The sequence below is a fragment of the Lepisosteus oculatus genome, chromosome 11 (genome assembly GCF_040954835.1).
Source record: "Lepisosteus oculatus isolate fLepOcu1 chromosome 11, fLepOcu1.hap2, whole genome shotgun sequence".
NCBI classification, from domain to species: Eukaryota; Metazoa; Chordata; class Actinopteri; order Semionotiformes; family Lepisosteidae; genus Lepisosteus; species Lepisosteus oculatus.
This window is the reverse complement of record NC_090706.1, coordinates 8,302,732-8,323,059: the sequence shown is the minus strand read 5'-3', so window position 1 is coordinate 8,323,059 and position 20,328 is coordinate 8,302,732. Positions and strand designations below refer to the sequence as shown.

Below are 20,328 nucleotides of genomic sequence, written 5' to 3'. Positions count from 1 at the left end.
TGAAGTCACGGTTACCTATTTCTTTAATTATTTAATCGTGAACGCGCGTTGTCTACGGTTCCGCGCATTCATGTATGCGCATTGGCTTCGTGAACTCTCATGGTAGGCAGAGCTTCCGCCATTGCCGGTAGTGCGACAGCGATGGCAGCCAATCACAACGCCATATTTTGGTGTCCGGTATGTCCTCCAACCAATAGGGCGAAGCAGGAGGCTGGGCCAAGCAGCTGGGAGAACTGAGTGGAAGAGCTCCTTTGTGTTGATAACCGTGGAGAGTTACGGTAGATATGTTAACGTTTTTAAATGTTAAAAGATACGTGGTACTTTTAGATAATTGCCGGTGTCATGTATGAGGTTACATTTTGTTTCTGCGCTAGTCTTAATTGTGTACAATTTGATGTGACAGCGGGAAGCTACTGTTTTTTAATGGTGTTCTGGTGCATCGAAAAATGTAGCGTGAGCCCATTGGCAAAAATAGCATGGTCTCTTATATTTTGGTTTAAATACGATTGTTGCCAATATGGGTTAATATGTCTGTAATGTTGTCCCTTCTTAAGAAGAATGAAAAGAGAAGCAAGCGCTAGCCTTTTAATTAGTCACGTTTCGATCGTAAAGAAACGTAGCTCTGCAGAAAACGCCATTTGAATGCTCGTTGTTTGCAGACTTCTGTGTTTCATAATGCATATTCAGGCATTAGCAGCAGTTCTGATAAAGAGGGATTGCGGTGGTAATCTGTATTTCTGTTATAGCTAATTTCCATTTGTGACATAGCTACACATGACTTTTCTCCAATTACATTTGTTTAATTCCCAGCCTCTTTCACCGAAGCCCCAGATATGATTGTAATGATCTGACTCTGTTTTTATTTCTTAGTGATTGAATGGATATTTCCAGGTGCTCCGAGAAATGGATTAAACAAGAAAAGGTTATTATTATACTGCTTAGACATCTTCATTTTCACCACATCAGCACCTTGGGTTTTGTAATGTGGTCGCACGTTGTAAGATATTCTGTCTTTTCATTGACTATGATTGCCTAAACAAAGAAACGAGATATTGGAGAAAACGTAAACATGCACGTAGTGTTTAAAAAATACTTGTGTAATGCTCCTTATAACCAAAATAAAGAGACACTCGGCATTGAACGGACAAAGAGATTTGAACTGGAAACATGAAAAAAATATATAGGAGAGGAGATCCAGGAATGAAAGCTTTGAATGAAAAGTTTTGGTCACTCGTGTGTAGCGTGAAGCGTTTTGCTGTCCTGCGAAACACCTTCCTCGTTACAAAATGTCGTAATTAATAGTAATTTTGTTCCAGGGTTAGAATGAAAATGAAAGTACATAATATTTTGAGAGGGCAGATTCTTCTTCTCGTTGAATCTGCTTATAAATTTAGACGTGATCCTGTACCATGCACGGTACATACCGTTTATTGTGTACTGGAGGGTAGTTTTATCGGCCCAGTACGTAAAAACACAGCAGACTGAATTCCAAAAGTATTTTTCTGACACGTCATGTATGTTTACCTGTATTTCTCAAAAAGGAGAAGAAAAAAATCAGTGAAAAAAGTAGCTTAAACTTTTCCTTTCTCCGATGATAATCAGGGGACTGTATATCGATATAGATAATACCTTGAAAGTCAAAATAGGAACGTGCTGCTGTGAAGGTTTGGCTTTTTCGTTTTTTTTGAGAAAGCCAGACTATTGACAAGGCCCTTTAAAACAATAGTATTTCCCAGTAATCATTATGAGCCGTTATCATAAACGGAGTTTTATCAGACAATTTTATTCTTACACATCTCTCTCTTTCCCTACCAGGAGAGACCCTTTCCTTCCTCAGTGATGCTGTCCGGTAAAAAATCGGACCCAGGTTCTTCGTCCGCGGTCCCCGGAGCTGGGAGTGACCGAGCTCCTGACCTGCAGCTTGTGGGTCAGACCGGGGCTGCAAGCACAGCCCCGGGCGCCACGGAGAGCGGGGCTCCCAGTGACCGGACGCCTCGGAAAAAAGAGCATGCCTCTCCCAGCAGAGATCCCAGCGGAGCCCCTCTTCAGCACTCCGGCTCCGGCGGCGGGGACGCGGCCGACACTGCGGAAGGCCGGCGCACAAGCCGCCGCAAGAGACCGAAAGTAACCACCCTATATCTCCTTTCCCCTGGGCGCAGCGCAGGTGTAGGCAGGCGGCGAGTGGACAGCCTCCCGGGGGCCAGCTTCCTTACACAAAGACACGACAGTTTAATTTCTCGCCGGCAAATTCAGTACACACAGTTTTACACAATTTAGTTTCTCGCCGGCAATCAATTTAGTTAACGGACAGCGACCTGAGTAGTCGATGAGTTTTAGTGGCAGGGAGAACGTTTTAGGCGGCTGATTTACTTGTGATGATAGGAGAGAGGAGAACACATATACCTTTCTTTGTGTAATACCGAACCCTACACACAAGGTGTGATCAATTCCTTCACTGGTTTTGCTAGTTTTCAACTTGATTTTATGCAGAAAAAAAAACTGCATTCTGTGCTGTTCTCTGTTATTGAGTTTGCAGCCCTTGGTGAATGCATTTTATAGCCCAGCAGTGTCAAAGGGTGATGCACTGACTTCTCATTGATTTTCATTTGTACTTGGATTATCAAAAAAAAAGGATGAAAAGCAGTAGTAAGGTTAAGGCTTTGTATTTCTGTGTGGAAGATTGTGGGTTGAAATCCAAGGTGGGCCACTTCTTCTGTGCCCCTGAGCACAGTACTCCACTCAGGTTGCTCAGCTCTCTTAAAGGGTGTGAACGTAAATCACACTGGATGAAAGCGTCGGCCACATAAATTAACAACAAGCCCCTGTGAGCGAGAACGTGGTTTTAATGAAGCGTTTATTGTGCTTCTTGTGGCAGGTGGAGTACAGAGAAATGGATGAGAGCCTGGCGAACCTCTCTGAAGATGAGTACTACTCCGAGGAGGAGAGGAACGCCAAGGCTGAGAAGGAGAGGAAGCAGGCGCCCCCCCCACCTGCCCCTCCGGTGGAGGAGGAGATCGACAGCGAGCCTGAGGAGCCCTCAGGTGAGAGCCCCTCCCCGCCAGACTACAGCCCGGGGTAGTCCACCCTAGTCAGTCCTTTTACTCCAAGCCTGAAAATAACCCTCGTATCGCTTATCCCAGCCACTAATTGGGTGGGCAGAGCAGTGCCACTGTGGCTAAGGATCTGCGCCTGTGGCTGGAAGGTTGATGGTTCAAATCCCGCTGCCGGCAGAGGAATCCTACTCTGTTGGGCCCCTGAGCAAGGCCCTTAACCCCAACCGCTCCAGGGCTGACCCTGTGCTCTGACCCCAAGCTTATCTCTCCCTGTCTGTATGTCTGTGCCTCGTAGAGAGCAAGCTGGGGTATGCGAAAAGGCAAATTCCTAATGCAAGAAATTGTATGTGTCTTATAAGTGATCTTATCTCTCTTCTCTTCTCTTAATATCACAGAAGAGGAAGGCAATTTCTGATCTACCAGCTAGATGTTTCTTTCATTTTATCTTATCTGTTGTCGATACTGTTTACACTGTTTTTTGGTGTGCTAAGTTCAAACATTGGTAGGACCTGACATCCCTCTTATACTCTTAAATTTGCATGACCATCGTAGAGTAAACAAAAATCTGCCGCTCCTGAAACAGGATTGAAAGACTTTCAATCCATTTCAGGCATTTATTTCAGACTTGTTAGATAGCTTTAGCTAAGTATTTGGAAACAAGTCAAATCAGATGTTTTTCTGGCCTTAATCTGTTGGTAATTGTATAATATCTGTAAAACCTGGTACCTATAAAATCTGGTCTAAAATAAAAAATATAACCACCTACAATGGTTCTCATTTGCATTCATGGATCCTCCTTTTGGTTTGGTATTTGTTTTTTTTTTTCTTTTAATGATTCTCTGTGGTTCCTTTGAATTTCTTGTAGTGATTCTTTTTCAGGAAAAAGACGTGTGGATTGTGCTCTCAATGGCTCCAAAAACGAGTCTTTCATCGGTTGCGGTGCGGAATGGGGTTGGTGTGCGAGCAAATAATTTTTTTGTCTGTAGGCGTGGAGGGCGCAGCCTTCCAGAGTCGACTGCCGCATGACCGCATGACGTCCCAGGAGGCAGCCTGCTTCCCCGACATCATAAGCGGCCCCCAGCAGACTCAAAAAGTCTTCCTCTACATCAGAAACCGCACAGTGAGTCGGTTGGCGAGGGGCTTTAGTTGAGGGCAAACCCATCCGTGTCAGTCTTTTCTTTGGAGAAGACACGGGATGGTACAGTTTTTAAATGATTTTCATGGACAGTTTTACGCTTTGTTGTTGGATGAACAACATGCACTTTTGTGCATGTGACTGATCTTGGTCCTTAAAAGGCTAAGGACCATTTTCCCATTTTGTTTTCTCTCCGGCAAACCCTTTCACGTGACCCATTCTGGCTTCTTGATTTTTGTTACAGCTCCAGCTTTGGCTCGATAACCCTAAGATCCAGCTGACCTTTGAGGCCACCTTGCAGCAGCTTGAAGCCCCCTACAATAGTGAGTTTGTCCAGTATGTCAGTACCGTCCTACATGTTGCTCTCAGAAATGCTGCAGCCCACATCACCGAAAACCAAAAGCAGTTGCTGAGGAGTGGCCCAAATAAAGAAAACAAATTACCTTTCGCATCGAAGTTAACCTAGCACTCAGTCTTGGGTCTGGCCTACTTGGAGAACAAATTCGAGCATGTAGTAATTATTTCATTAGCACAAGGTGGGCAGGTGTTTACTTTTATATGATAAAGCTGTTTTGAAGCTCTGCTGTATGTTGTAAATGGAGTCAGTTCCAGGAGTGCTGTGCTTTGTCCTCAGGTGATGCAGTGCTTGTCCACAGGATACACAGCTACCTGGAGAGACACGGGCTTATCAACTTCGGCATCTACAAGAGAGTCAAGCCCTTGCCCAGTGAGTATGGTTAAAGTGTTTTGTACACTGTGCTTGTGGTCACCCTCAAAGCTGCTGATACAGTAAATAGGCTTCATTGGTCAGAGTGTTCCCATGAGTCACAGGTTGTCTGCAAACACAAAGTGATATGCTGTTTTTTTTGTTTTGTCATTTGAACAGATTGAACAGATTAAATGCCAAACTGCTTGGCACTTTACAAGCAAGATAGTACAGTTTGTATACTGTCCATTTATAGTCAGTCATTTGTGTATATTTCTGCAAAAAACAAGCAGTAAGAAATTACTGTGCTGGTTTCTATAACCTCTAACTGAGGCCTTTATTATTTAAGCATGTTCTGTGAGAAATTGTCACTTTGGTATAATTTGAGTTGAGCTTTATTTGTAGTTACAAAATGTAATTTGCACTGAAAGTTAATCTCATGGGTTGAGTGAAATCTTGGTTGCTCGTCTCTCTTCTTCTTCAGCCAAGAAGACTGGGAAGGTGATCATAATTGGAGGAGGGGTCTCTGGACTGGCTGCAGCCCGTCAGCTTCAGAGCTTTGGGATGGATGTCACAGTTCTGGAGGCCAGGGTGAGTGTGCTACTGTGTTGATTTTAACAGCGTTGAATTCATTCTTTAATGTGTACGAATAACAAGCAGAGACAAAACCTTTGTTTCAGTGAACCCAGTACACTTTTTTTAACCATTACTATTATAAACCCTAATGAAAAAGTATTGCAGGTTTCATATAGTTTAAATCTATCAGAAGTGTGGGAATCGTTCCCGGGCAATGAAGGTGAAAATAATTTTCATTGCATTGATAATGCATGCATGTGAAGTGGGGTTAAAAGCTAATTGATTTCCCCAGTCAAAAATGCTTAATTTTAGTTAATCTAGTACATGCAAAACTCCAGAAGGTAGCAGAGAAGACACAATATGCTCTATCTCCGTGGTGCTAAGAGTTAACCCTGTCCTGTCAGATTTGCTGAAGTTATTAAAGCATTTATTTAAGACACTGAAGATTTCTAATTTCTGTCTACAGCTGTGCAGAAGTGTTAGCTACATGCAGTTTTGGTGGGGATTCTTTTCTGTTGCTCAGTTTCATGTGAGCAATAATAATTAAAGTGGTGCTGCTGTTTTCATTGTTGTGCAAATACTCCACAAGCCAGTGCAACTTTGAAAATGACCTGATGATAATATCACAATTGCATTTGTTCTGTTTGATCTGTTCTTTGTATACTTTCAAGGAGACAAGTATTTTATCATTGAATTGTATTGGCATTGTTATTTACATTGCTTTGCACTGTTAGTATTCTGTTAAATAGGGAGCATGTCAACAGTATCAACAACGCATATATAGGAACTGACATGCATTGCCTATAAAGCCCACTGGAGGGCAGTATTTAACAATGACCATTTATGAAAAACTATATAACCGGGTTCATACATAATAACATTGGATTAATCCATGATGTTGTCATGTAGCTGGGGGAGAATGATTGATTTAAATAAAATGCCACAATTAAACACCAAATCTTTTAATGTTTTTAATATACCAATTGTTGTTGTTTAAGTATAAATTACATTTTGGTTGTCTCAGTTTGTTTTTAATAGTAGTTTCAGCGGACAGTTATTTAATTATTATTGCTAACCGGCAGTGGAATATTTTCACTGTTTTGTGTTATGCAGGAACAAGATTCTGTTCAGCAGTAGCTGTCCTTTTTTATTGCATTAAATATTTGTTTTCAGAGTATAGAAAGTGAATGTGAATGCTTGATCCCTTTCCCGACCACATTAGTTCATTGTTGAATGATTTCTGTGGCCACATTCTAATTGACTAGCTCTAGCAGTAAAGACATTAATAAGTCCTATTTCTTTGCAGGATCGTGTTGGAGGACGAGTGGCGACGTTCCGCAAAGGAAACTATGTGGCTGATTTGGGTGCCATGGTTGTGACAGGACTCGGTAGGGATATGGCTTGGCATTCCTTATAACCTCATCACAGGGGTCCCCAGCCCTGGTCCTGGAGAGAATCCATCCAGTTAGCCCTACAGTTCACCTTGACCCATTTTGTTAAGATGAGAACACTTGCAAGTCATCAAGTAATTCATTCAGTTAAGGGAAATCTGGTCTTTAAGTGGTGAAGATTCTTCAGAATTTTCTTCTAAATTATTTAGTGATCAGTGTCTTCACAAATCAGTCTGAAATTTCTACCTACAAAACAGGTGCGATAGGAGCTCTCCAGGAGAATTTTTGGACACCTGTGAACTGCATAAATAGCTCCAGAATAAGAAGGTTTCATTTTGTGGGTGCTCATCTTTTTTGGCCTGGCAATGTTGACAGCAGACGAATGGCGTGACTTCTGTTCCTACACGACATTATTGGCCCAGTTTTTTTTTCCTGTCAGCGGTGTGGGTGTTTGGCAATTGCTGCCGTTCCTGTTAATTCAGAGCTGTCAAAAGTCAACAGATAACGTTTGACATGTGAAGAGCTGGCAGCTCAGTCTACCGGATGGTGGGCAGTGCGGGAATGGAGGGGTTAACGTTTGCTGCGCTGCGGTACAACACCAACACAGTGCCACCTGTAGGGATGGAATAAACTGACCCTGGTTGGATGCTGCCAGTTTTTTTGTTTATTCCACCCTATGCCAATATTATTGCATCCCATACAAACCAAACCCCATCTCTAACGAAGCTCTTGATATTCCCCTGTGGGCACCCTTAAGAGCCTGTGATCTCTTCTCAAGTTCCATCTCTTCTCAAGTTTTTTAGAGATGTAGGTAAGAACTGCCTCAGTGGTCTTTGAGATAGCGCTGCCAAGCTAAAGTCTGAACCTATTTGTTTTGGGCAGCAGTGTAATGCTAATGTGTGGTGCATTCCTGTGCTGTTCATTCTTCCACTTGACTCCTCTCTCCCAGGGCCTCGTTACTTACAAAAAGGGAAAAAAAGCCTCCCATCTCCTCTGCATCTCTACGTTTTTGAAACTTTCCAGTTTAAACGATGGCTGATGGTTAAAATAAATGGGCAGGCTATGCAAAGAGCTTTTTCCCCACACAGTTACTTAAGAAAGTTTATAAAAATAATTGAAAAGAAAAGAACAGTGAGAGTTTTGTTTCTGCTACCTCTCGCTGGAGTGTCCTGCCTGCCTGAGGTGTGCAAGATGCCATTTTTTTTATTCTTTAGGGCAGCTACTTATTTTTCACATTCAGTTGTTGTAGTTTTTCAGACTGCTGTTATTTTAATTTGGAGGTTTTTGTCAGTCTTTTTCATTGTCCTTTATGTCTCACGGTAAAGAGTACCGATTCATTCTTTTTTTTTTATCTGAGCAGGCGGGAACCCCATGGCTGTCATCAGCAAGCAAGTGAACATGGAGCTGGCTAAAATCAAGCAGAAGTGCCCCCTATATGAAGCAAACGGTCAAGCTGTAAGTTAAAATAAAATGAGAGATCAGCTGTAATAATTGATAGATTTTGGTTTGTTATGCAAAAGACGGTTGTCAAGAGTGTTGTGGAAAACGAGTATTGGTGAAATCGACAAAGCTGTGATGTTTCTCCATGATTTTACCTCAGCATAAAACTTAGACAAAGGCATGTTTGGTGATTGAATTACCTTTTATGTTATGAAAGGAAACCATACAGCTTTATTGATTTGTAGTAAATTTTATAAATTCCCTTTATAAATTAGAGTCCCTTTATAAATTAGAAATCTCTTAATTTTAATAGTCACTCTGTTAAAACATCTTTCAATGGCGATTTTCATTTTTGGTCTGTTCTCATTGAGAAGAAATTATATCTAGATAATTCATTTTGAATTTCTAATAAAACTCCCAGTCTTTGATGTTAGTGAATCAAGTCAGCCAAACGTGTATACAGTGATCAGAGAACATTTCTTTTTAAGGTTCTGCTCACATTTACTTATTGATTGTTTCTCTCTTTCTTCCCCCTCCAACCCTGCCTGTGGGACCCCGTCTTTTATCAGGGCGAAAGATGCACAAGCGTATGTATCTCCTTATTATCCCATTGTCAGCCTGGAAAGACTGTCTAGTCTCATCTTCAGCAAATGCCAGTGCGGACTTAAAGTCATTGCTTTCTTCTCTTTCCTTTAGGTGCCGAAGGAGAAAGACGAAATGGTGGAGCAGGAGTTCAATCGACTCCTGGAGGCCACATCCTACCTCAGCCATCAGCTAGACTTCAACTTTCTCAACAACAAGCCAGTATCCCTGGGGCAAGCTCTGGAGGTGGTCATCCAGTGAGTGCCTTGGGCTAGCTTCTCAGCTGCTGTAATCGGGGCTGTTGTTATTATTAACAGTTACATTCCCCCTGTTAGGGGGAAATTTGACTTGGGTGTGATACATCATAATTCTATAGATTGTAGCTTTGCACCACCAGATCCTTAGCCAAATACAGAGCCCAAATGTCAACCTGCACCTTTTCTATTACTGAACAGGATAAATATTGCAATACTTCGTCAACTAAAAGTCGAATGTCTCATGACATTTATGCTAATTGTTAAGATTATTATTGTTATTTCTGCATCGCTGGAGTTCTGACATTTACAGTACTGATATTTGTTCTGCACTGCTGCTGCCTTCCTGGAATGTTTGTGGTGGCAAGCATTTTTATTTGTGTTTGTGTTTTTTTTATTTTAGGTTGCAGGAAAAACATGTGAAAGACGAGCAGATTGAGCACTGGAAAAAGATTGTTAAGACGCAAGAAGAGCTGAAAGAACTACTTAACAAGGTACCTAAGTTGCGTCCAATTTAGCGTATCGCAAAAGGCATGGAGCAGCTTAAAGCTACACGTACATACAGAGTCCTAAAACCTGGTCTGGCAGCCAAACCGCCCTCTTTCTTTTTTCTGTGACACTACATAGCTTCTCTAGTTTCTCATCTAAGATTTATAAATATCGTTGGGCATTGTAGGAATTTTCACATATTCATCGGTATTTAGATCGACAGGAGGCAGTGCACCTGCAGCCATTAATTCAGAGCTGTGCTTTGCAGCAGTCTATATAGAGCCTTAGCAGACATGACAAAAATATGATCTATGTGCACTGGCACAAAAAATATTCTAATCACCATAGCATCTTGGGGAGGGGGGGGCACTTCTTTTTATGGTGGGGTCCTAAGCAATGTGTATGGCTGCCCCCACCAAATAGCCCTTTCACATATCATATCACATATCAGGGTCTGTGATACTCTTATTTGATATTTCATTCTTTTTTAACTTTTTTGAAAAGTTGAAAGGGGGTGTGTCATGCAGGAGAGTTGGAGAACCCCCCTCGAGCCACTGTTGTTGGTGCCTGCAGAGTGGTAACGTCAGTCGTCATTTTTTACAGATGGTGGCAACAAAGGAGAAGGTGAAGGAGCTACACCAGCAGTACAAAGAGGCGTGTGAGGTGAAGCCCCCCAGAGACATCACCGCTGAGTTCCTGGTCAAGAGCAAGCACAGGGACCTTACTGCACTCTGCAAGGTGAGGCGCTCAGAGAGTGGGGGTGTGTGTGGCTCAGGGCTGCAGTGCTCTGCTGTTCCCACTTGTGCTGTTGTCTGGCAGCGCTTTGGTATTCATGACCCTAGGACAGAGCCCTCCCCTTTCATCCCGCACTTTTCTGATGATATGGATTTTGATTTTGTATTTTGATCTTTAAGCTTTAACTTGTAACTCTTAAGTCACAAGACTTGCCTGGCTAAGTGTTAGAGAAACTAGAGGAGCCCAAGGGAGTTTGTTGTCCATATTTGTGAAGCCTCCTAAGCGGGCTGCCATAAGGCCCACAAGCTAAAAGATTTCCTTTTCTTCAAGACTGCAAGTCTACTTCTTGCATTACTTTTTTGTAGCTCCGTAATTGTATCATTCGTTTTTTGTCTTATACCCCAAATAGTGGCTGCAAATGCTTTGCTATCAGTGCCTAAAATTACTTTTTCAGTATTTTTGCCTAATCTGGAAACTAGATATCCATAGTGGGAATGAGGGATTTGTTAACTCAGCAGTTAATAAGACACACAGAAAGGCTCTGCATGCGTCACCACTCTGCCCACGGATACATCCAAGTTATGGGAAAATAAATAAGTATTAGAAAAAATATGAGCTGACTACTTTTAGTTGATTAGTGAATCTTGTGTTTTCCATCACATAAACTTTATTGTTCTGTTGTTTTTGCATAATTAAACTTGCTCTGCATTTAAAGATCCAGGCTACATTTCTGTCGTATGACTTCCAACAGAGACTTTCAGGTTCTCTGTTTTAGGCAGACGAGCAATTTAGGAAAATTAGAAACCCTAGGAAAAAGAACAGCCAGTAATTACACGATGCAGTTAATTAGCGCAGCCGATGCATCTGAATAAAAGCAATTAGTGAGATTTTTATTAGGGGGAGAACAGATTTTCCCAGCAGGGGCTGACTTGAGTGGTCGAGACTGTGCATTCACTGCCAACAGTGTTGATTGTGTTGATTTTCTGCGTTTATTGTGAGTGCGAGTAAGACACGCTTCGCAAAACACACTCCTCCAAGGTGTATTATGTAATATTTAATTTTAGCCACTGGACTGTTCTGGAAATACATCTGTTCTGAAAAGTCTCTCCTGTCTCCTGCCACTGGAACCACTTCAAGGAATCTTGCCGGCTGTCTTGTGGAAATAGACCTCCCTTGGGGCAGACAGAAAGGGGAGAGGGCACAGGGAATATTTGTGGTGTCTCTGGCATTTCTAAACAAGCTAGCTCATCGTTTTAAGAAAACATCTCTCCGGCAGGTAAAATCACACAGTCGGGAGGGTTTTTTTTGAGGAATCCAAAAGGGATTATTCAGCCCTTTGGGGACCAAGCTGCTAGTTCCATTACTGCCCCCCACCTCCCCCCACCCACAAATCCCTGATCTGTTGTCCCATGCGCAAGGTCAGCACCTGTGGCTGCCCCACACACATCCCATCCCATCACGCCCTTTAATTATAATTTGGGGTACGAACCTGGATTGCAGCTGCAGTGTTGGCCTAGGGCAGATCAGAGGGAAGGCCCAGTGGGTGGGATGCGTGGCATCTGCGCTGCCCGTGATACCGGCCTAACGCCACGTCGCTGTGTGGTTGCTTTTGCAGGAGTATGACGAGCTGGCGGAGACGCAGGTCAAGCTGGAAGAGAAGCTGCAGGAGCTGGAGGCGAACCCCCCCAGGTACCCCCAGGGCCTCGCCTGCGCTTCCGGGTTCGCTTGCTCTTTCAAAAACGTTGTCTTTGATGAAAACTGCAACGCAAGGGGTCCAGAATCTGTCTTCTTTTGTCCCTTTATTGATCAAAGATACAGAGGTTATGACTTTGACCTTGGCTCTCTGATGATTGCAGTGCTTCAAAGCTAATATATCTATATTAAATTTAGCAACATGTAAAGGTTTATTTCCCTGCTGAAAGGAAAAGAAAAGAGATGCAATGTTTCGGCTGTAAAGTCTTTTTCCGGTGTGGTTTCCCCCTGCAGTTTCCCCTTTTCCTCCCACCTGAAGAAGGCCCCACGGCCTCAACCTTGTCTCTTTTCCTTTCAGCAGGGAAAAACCTTTACCTGTTCCTTTGCAGCCTGTGCATGCTGCTGCAGCTACCTACTTGAACTAAATTATATTTAGACTACAGTTACAAGTCAAAAGAAAGGTTTTTTCCTAATGCCTGCTTCTCCTGAAGTGACAACACAAGTAGTTGTGTGATCTGATTTAAAAAAAATAAAAAATGTGATGAAAATGTTGTTTTTCTTGTCTTGATTTTGAATAGCGACGTGTACCTTTCATCAAGGGACCGACAGATCCTGGACTGGCATTTTGCTAATCTAGAGTTTGCTAATGCCACACCACTTTCAACTCTCTCTCTGAAGCACTGGGACCAGGTAAGATGTCGTAGTAATCCAAGATGGGCTATTCCGAATAGCAAGAAACACGAGAAAACATCAGTCAAGGGTCAGATTGTGCTGCACGTGCTAGTGAAGACTGAGGGCAAAAACTTTACGTAGATCTTAATGCTTCAGAGGTGTGTTTGTTTCAGCTTTGTGTTCTGCTCCACTGTGTCTCTGTCCCTTAGGATGATGACTTTGAGTTCACGGGCAGCCACCTGACAGTGCGCAATGGCTACTCCTGCGTTCCTGTCGCTCTGGCAGAAGGCCTGGACATCAAGCTGAACACTGCAGTGCGGCAAGTTCGATACACCTCTTCAGGTGAGGGGCTCGAAGAACTGGTGGAGCCAGAAAAAGTGCTTTTAATGGTTGAATTTGTTGGGTAAGGGTTGTGATGCACTTTTTCCAACTCGGGAAAAAATTAGGTTTTATTTCACCTGGCAGCTTTTTTAAAATTTCTTTAAGAGCTTGCAGTTTGACCCAGATGTTTGAAAGACCTTGAAGACCGTGGCTTCTCTCTTCTGTCCTTTCACCTCTGCTTTCCTTTTTTCCTTTTCTTTTCTTCCTATATTTATATATATTATATAAATTAAAACTCTGGTTCTTGTGAGCTTCACCCTGATTGCTCTGGCGTGATTTTAATGGGAGTTAATCTGTGATTGACCAGAGTCCAATCTAGGGGTAGTTTTGTATTATCAGTTTGTCCTATGGCAACAGATGTTAAATAGCTGTCCAGTATTTTTTTCTATGTCATAATTTCTGTGGTTGAAATACAGTGGTGTCAAACTGTATTTTACAGTAATTAGAATATTTACAGGCCTAATAAAATGTTTGGGGGAAGGAATGTAAACTGCCTGCTGCTAATTCTCTCATGGAAAGTGTGAGTGAGTATACTTACAGTGCAAGTGTTGGTAATAATGGAGTCCTTTTATAATTAATGTTAGTTTGATCGTTTTGAGATGTTGAAAGTCTGGAAGATTGGTTTATTTGCACCAGAGCCAATTAAACTCAGCTAAGGGTGCTGCACTAATTAATATCCTTTTCAGAATTGATGCGCTGTTTGTAATTGTTAAAGTTTTATGCCTCATTAACATTTTTTACATTTCCACTGATTATTTTGTCAACAGATTGAGGCAGAACAGAATTCTCGAAGCTGTGCTGATGGTCTAATTACATTAATCTAATTGCCCCACCTGCATGTCAGACGTATTTTGAAGTTTTTTATTTTTTATTTTTATAATTATACTTTTTTACCGATTTCAAATAACAGGGAAAGGTAGAGCTGATAAAAAACCCTACTGATCCAGTATTAATAATATAATATAAAATACCTTTAAGGAGAAACATTAAAATGATGGAAGGAGCTGAGTTTTATGATGAATTAGTTAATTCTCACAGATGTCAAGATTAACGTGCAGAATTGTGTTAGAGGGCCTCATTTTTTTGGTTTTTAAAGGTTCAGTAAATACTGACATTCATTTACTTCAATGCTCAAATGCTCCTCTCCCTTTTGGAGTGGGGTGTCCTGGAGTCACAGCTGGTAAAGAGGCCTCTCCGTCTTTGTGTCGCCCAGGCTGTGAAGTGATCGCGGTGAACACCCGCTCCACCACTCAGACCTTCATTTACAAATGCGACGCTGTGCTCTGCACCCTGCCCCTGGGCGTGATGAAGCAGCAGCCCCCGGCCGTGCAGTTTGTGCCCCCACTTCCTGAGTGGAAAACCTCCGCCATCCAGAGGATGGGCTTCGGGAACCTCAACAAGGTAGGAGACCGGTGTTGCTCATTCCACGCGAGCTGTCGTATGGTGTCATTTAATGTTATTAACTGTATCGCTGCATCTGAGATGGAATTGAAAATCTTCAATAATCTTATTAGTGAGGGAGTTTATGGATATGGATTACGTGCTTGATGGATTGTGCGATGATGCATATGAGAGAGGATCACATGGTAGAGTGGTGGGATGTTTTCAATCACAGAGGTGTTGCATCAGGGTAGGTAGGCGGGCATATAGAGAACTCTATGACAGGTATGGCGTGAGATGCAGTGCTTTGTCTGTGTGTATCTGTAAATGATGGCATCAATAAACTGGTCTCTGCCTTTATGTTCGAAATCAGACTGCAGAGCAATAATCAAATCAATGTGGTAGCATTTTTTAGTGGTGGTAAAATTGTAATTTGTTTTCAAGTCAGTTGTGCGTACTGCAAATACAGTTGTCAGATTCCCTAGGTTGGAATCTTTTTATAGCATAACTTCACATTGACTGTGAATTGGCTCAGAAGACTGGACAAAAACTGCAGCTGTCTTTGCCTTTTTTTTGCTGCAGACTTTTTTCCCTAACTAATCTGCAGCAAAAAAGTACTGCAGTATTATGCAACACAATGCGTTTTTCAGTGCAATGACCAGCAGAGGGAGCTAAACATTTTTTTTCCTCTAGAACATCAGTGGGAATTTAAAAGTGAGGCTGTTTTCTGCATCTTTTTTCAGATATTATAATGATAAAATATTGTGCTTTTTATTTTCCGACTGGAAAGAATATCTAAAGGATATTAAATGATTTTTAAATCAGAAGTTGTGTCAGTATGCTTTGAAATACAAAAATAACTTTTTCATATGAACTCGTTTGTGTTGTCATTGCCAGTACTCTATCCATCTTTTGATTTTTGCTATTGAATTTCTTATTAATAATCACTGGAGGGAAAAACCTGCCAGTATTGCATTCTCAGACCTTGGAAAAGTGAACATTTTTAGGTCTCCCTGCCTTGCACCCTTCACTTGCTGCGTTAGGCTCCAGGCTGCCCCATGACCCTGAAATGGAAGATGCAGTTAGACAGTGGAGGGATGGATCTTCCTGTTGTCTCAAACTCCGTTACCCCAGGGAGGTGTCTTAACTGCCTTGCCTGCCTGCTCACCTGTTGCAGGTGGTGCTGTGTTTCGACCGTGTGTTCTGGGACCCCAGCGTGAATCTGTTTGGCCACGTGGGCAGCACCACCGCCAGCCGGGGAGAGCTCTTTCTGTTCTGGAACCTGTACAAGGGTGAGTCCAGCCGACCGCCGTTGGCCAACCTCTGTTAACGCTACGCGAACGGACCCTTGAATGAAGGTTGCCCCCCCCCCCCCTTGCTGCTTCTCAACGTGTCCGCCCTGTGGTGTTCCTCAGCTCCCATCCTGCTGGCGCTCATGGCCGGAGAGGCAGCCGGCATCATGGAGAACATCAGCGATGACGTCATTGTGGGCCGCTGCCTCGCAATCCTGAAAGGAATCTTTGGCAGCAGCGCCGTACCACAGGTATGTCTGGAGGCTGGGCTGCCGCAGCACTGCGCTGGCGAACTACAGTGCCCCTCGCTGTGTAAACTCTAGAGGAAGAAGTATACATACCCCGTCTCTTAACATCTCGAGAAATCTGAACTGCCAGTTTCCAGGGTGCATGAGAGTTCGGGCAGCTTAGAAAAAGCAGGAGCACAAGAAAGGTTCCACACCGTTTGATCCATCTGGGCAGTTTGGGTGTAGCTTATATAGCCAAGGTTCTCCGCCAGTACATTTGTATGTACGTTTGTCCAATGACTATGGTGACAAGTAAAGTGTAATTCCATGCTGAGAAATAGAAAGGAGCCTTTAGGTGCTGCAGGTCCTCACTCAACATTGAATTTATGTGAAAATTGTCTACACACCATGTCAGTATGTCCGTGAAATCCATTGTAGGACAGGAAGAGCACCAGTGCTCTGATACGTGTGTGAGCTGTTTAAGCCGCGGGTTGTGTGTGCTCTAGAACTGGAAACAGTTGATCTTGAAATGCCTGGACGTGCAGTCGGCACTGTAAGTGTGGGTGCTGTTGTTGCAGCCGAAGGAAACCGTGGTGACCCGCTGGAGGGCGGACCCGTGGGCTCGGGGCTCGTACTCCTACGTGGCGGCGGGGTCTTCTGGGAACGACTACGACCTGATGGCCCAGCCGATCACCCCGGGGCCTGCCATTCCCGGGGCCTCTCAGGTGAGAATCCCTGACTGCTGTATGCATGTAGACTGCAGCTGTAGACGAGTCACGATGAAAATCACTGCGTAGACTGGACCCCGATTATTAGAGAGAATTTCCTCCTGCTTTCAGTGAAAATGGGTAATATTTTGCTTGAGTTTTACATATTTCCTTACATCAGGGTAGCGGGGGGGGGCAACGCTTGATAGCTGTGGAACCTGTCGTATAATTTATTTTGAGTTTAATAAACTATTTAAAAATAGTTTCAAACCAAAATTTGAAATTACCTGTAATTACCTGTAAAGCGCTTTGAGTGGAGTGTCCAGAAAAACGCTATTTAAGTGTAAGCAATTATTATTGTTATTATTATTATTATTATTAAAATTGAAAAAGGTCAATTTTCAAAGTTCAAAGTTCAAAGGTCTGAGTTTCTGTATTAACTTGTTTTTTCTCTGTTTCTTTTCCCCCCCACCCTTTTCTCCATCAGCCTATCCCCCGACTTTTCTTTGCCGGTGAACACACTATTCGTAACTACCCAGCGACCGTCCACGGGGCGCTCCTGAGCGGGCTGAGAGAAGCGGGGCGCATTGCTGACCAGTTCCTGGGGGCTATGTACACCTTGCCCCGGCAGGCCACCCCCACAGTCAACCCCCAGCCCTCTCCCAGCATATAGGCGCCCGGGAGGGGTGCCCTACTCCAGCAGTGAACTCACTTCAGTGTGCCTGGCCTTGGCGCGTGTATTTCTGGTATTGTAACAACTGGACCTCCATGCTTCAAGACTTGAGTCTTCACGTCATACCTTTCTTAGAGCTCAATAATTTATGTTACCTTTCTTCTTCTTTGCCTTTGGCAGAACACTTTTCCCCAAGGCACAGTAACTGCTTTGAGGAATATGTCCTTTTTGGAAATCGCCCCTTGTACATGTTTTTTTTTCTTTGTAGCGTTATAGATGTGGTTATCTCTTTTTTTAAGAGAAAAACATATGCATAACCTCTGAAAGCAATGCCCAGAACTGATTTACCTGAGGCCAGGTGTAGATGAGATTAGAATGGCTGAATTAAGAAGAAAGGAAGTCCTGGTCTTGGGTTTCTTAGGCAGCCCTGAACATGGTAAAGGAAATGTTTGCCTCAAAAGGTCAGTTGCTATCCCCTGCCCTTCTGGGAAGAGACATCTGTTAAGGCAGTAAATATTGTGCCTTTGTGCACCGCTGACAGCCTGTTTCTTTACTCAGATTGCATGTCAGCTACTGTAGAATGTAAAGAGGACTTCTTAAGACCACTGGTTCTCAACCTTAGTCCTGGCGTATTTCTGGGTCTTGATTTCCATTACACCTCAACCTTCATTGCTGAACCCAGACCAATGTTTTAATTGAACTGTTTGCTTGATTAGTATTTTTCTCTCTGTTTTTGAATTGGGCATCATCCTTTGTTTCTGCTTTTTATGCTGACCCAGTTTGGAATCTCCAGTCGTACTTGGTCAAATCTTCTTGGCTTCGCTTTTTTTTTTTTGATTCAAAGAGAAAACGTTTTAACTTGTTTCCTAAATCCCTGCCCCTCCATGTTATCCTCTATAGATGACCAATTAATGTGCGCAGATGAGAACAGCATGTGTGTTATAGACTCCTGTGGTAGGCAGGTGTTGTTCTGCGTGGTTCCATTTAAATTTCGGGCATCTGAATGAGGGGAGGTGTGAAACCCAAGCCAGTGTTTATCAATACTAATGGTGATTTATAACCTTTTAAGATGTGATCATTACAAAAGTAATCAAGTAAGTGTTTCAGTTATGGGTTCGCCTAGATAAGAGCTTGAATTGAACTATGGTTGAGAACCACAGCCCTAGACTGTCCTGTGCCATATGCATTAGGACTAGCATTAGGAAGTACTGAAAGTCTTTTTTAAGCTGCTGTAACTATAGGTTTATTGCTTAGCAGTGAGTGAGAAATTGCCAGTTTGCTTATGAATGAGGGAGAGATTTATTTTCATGTTTTGTAATAAAACCTTTTTTTTTTACATGGTTTTTCTTTTAGCAGCTGGTTTAGAAAGTGTTTGTTTTTGTTATGTTGTTGCCTACTTTTTATATTTTGAGAGCATTTTAGTTTAAAAGAAACTAAATTTTGTCTTTTTTATGGGAAAGAGATATTGTGATATCTTACTTGACCCAATAAACGTACTACTTATACATGCATTACCTACTGAAAACTTTACTGTTTGTAAAAAGTCACTTTCAGAAATTAATTTGACCTGGCGATTTTTTTAAGGTGGATTTTGGCATCACTCATTTTCCACTGGCTTTAAACCAACCTGAATTATTGGAAATGTAAATATTCTGGGGGTTTCTGTTGGGACTATTGATGGCACCAGCAACTGGTACCATTCAGAAGGCCTGGTTTTGCTTAAAATTGAAACTGAATTAAGAAACCAACTGTACAAAGAGAGGCTGCTCGTGTACTGGTGGAGCCAGCTAGAGTTAATACTGAGCTTGGATTTCAGCTGAATTCAGAAAAACTGAAAAGGAGCGGTGTCTAGGGTTTCAATCGCTTTAGCTGATTTAAACAAAGTCACATTGAAAACCTCTGGATCCCAAAAAAATAAGTCTTTTTGACCACATACAGAAGATCAATACAAGAAGCATGTCTGTGAAGGTTAGAATTAACACTCAATGTGTGGCATTGACTAATATTTTTTCACTTAATTCTGACAGTGCCAAAACATTTTGCTCTTCCTAGAACCTTGAAATCTGTTTTGTTTTCATTTGTTTTGACATACACCATAGTCAAAACTAAATCTTAGATTTGTTTCAAGCAGGTCTACGTAATCCTCAGCTATATTCTTGTTGCCTTAGAATTGGACACAGATGCCAGTGTTTATCATGGAGAGAATCCTAGCAGCTGGCAGCATGTGTTTCGTGTGAGGTAGGCTTGAGAGAGAATTGACTTCACAGACAAAACGTGTTAATACTCTTCATTCAGCACTTGGTCTCATTTGAGCTGTAGCAAAGAAAGGTGCTTCAATGATGAGGCTTCTGTATAGACAATGTCTGGTCTGTGATGAAGACACTATAATCCTTCGTGACGGCACCTTTTAATAACCAGTATGGAAAGCTAGACTTCTCGGATGATATTTTGAGCACGGCAGATACAAATAGTAATAAAGACAATAAAGGTGTCAGGTGTACACAGATGGGTGGCTGAGTTTTTGATGTTTTATGTCTGTAGACAGGTTCAGAGCCACCTTTATTCTGAAAAGCATTAATTGTGGGACATCATAAATCTGGATTTGAGTGTGCGAATTTGAGGGGCATGGGTGTAGAGTGCTTGCAGTATGCCTGCATAAGATTTTAAGGTTTGCTGGAATCAGAAAATAGCTATCCAGCCATGCTGGCATAGCCCATACCCTGGCTTCGCTCGAGAAACACCTGGATGAGATCCTCAGATCACTAAACTTTTAAGAACATTTTTCGTAGTTATTTTTCCTTTTCAGGAAAGGATAATGATAATGTTTCTTTATTAGCCCTATACAATTTCTTGCATTAGGAATTTGTCTTTTCGCATACCCCAGCTTTTCTCCATGGAGAGACAGACAGGGAGAGAAGCTTGGGGTCAGAGCGCAGGGTCTGC

General features: G+C 42.5%; 1 protein-coding gene across 3 annotated transcripts; it reads left to right on the top strand.

The window, feature by feature from the left end:
* Nucleotides 1-190: 190 nt before the first annotated feature.
* kdm1a (lysine (K)-specific demethylase 1a) lies at nt 191-18,896 on the top strand. 3 transcript variants are annotated; one of them, XM_006631419.3, is made up of 22 exons: nt 191-278; nt 871-922; nt 1,816-2,124; nt 2,876-3,041; nt 4,040-4,173; nt 4,433-4,511; nt 4,823-4,915; nt 5,379-5,485; nt 6,777-6,858; nt 8,222-8,316; nt 8,871-8,888; nt 8,998-9,140; nt 9,541-9,631; nt 10,230-10,364; nt 11,977-12,050; nt 12,632-12,743; nt 12,935-13,067; nt 14,320-14,507; nt 15,664-15,778; nt 15,902-16,029; nt 16,584-16,730; nt 17,200-18,896. In XM_006631419.3, exons 2-22 carry the CDS (start codon nt 878-880, stop codon nt 17,383-17,385), a joined length of 2,580 nt encoding a protein of 859 aa, XP_006631482.2. In that variant the 5' UTR covers nt 191-278; nt 871-877; the 3' UTR covers nt 17,386-18,896. The 3 variants fall into 3 exon arrangements, with proteins under 3 accessions (XP_006631482.2, XP_015204265.1, XP_015204266.1); XM_015348779.2 differs by having other exon boundaries at nt 2,873-3,041; XM_015348780.2 differs by lacking the exon at nt 871-922 and having other exon boundaries at nt 219-278; nt 2,873-3,041.
* Nucleotides 18,897-20,328: the final 1,432 nt, after the last annotated feature.

Bases quoted from the DNA above. Each gene is read 5' to 3' on its own strand.
- kdm1a (XM_015348779.2), top strand. From the start codon at position 878: ATGGATATTTCCAGGTGCTCCGAGAAATGGATTAAACAAGAAAAG. The intron at 12,744-12,934 runs GTAAGATGTCGT...TCTGTCCCTTAG, and splicing joins CTCTGAAGCACTGGGACCAG to GATGATGACTTTGAGTTCAC. The intron at 13,068-14,319 runs GTGAGGGGCTCG...TGTGTCGCCCAG, and splicing joins AGTTCGATACACCTCTTCAG to GCTGTGAAGTGATCGCGGTG.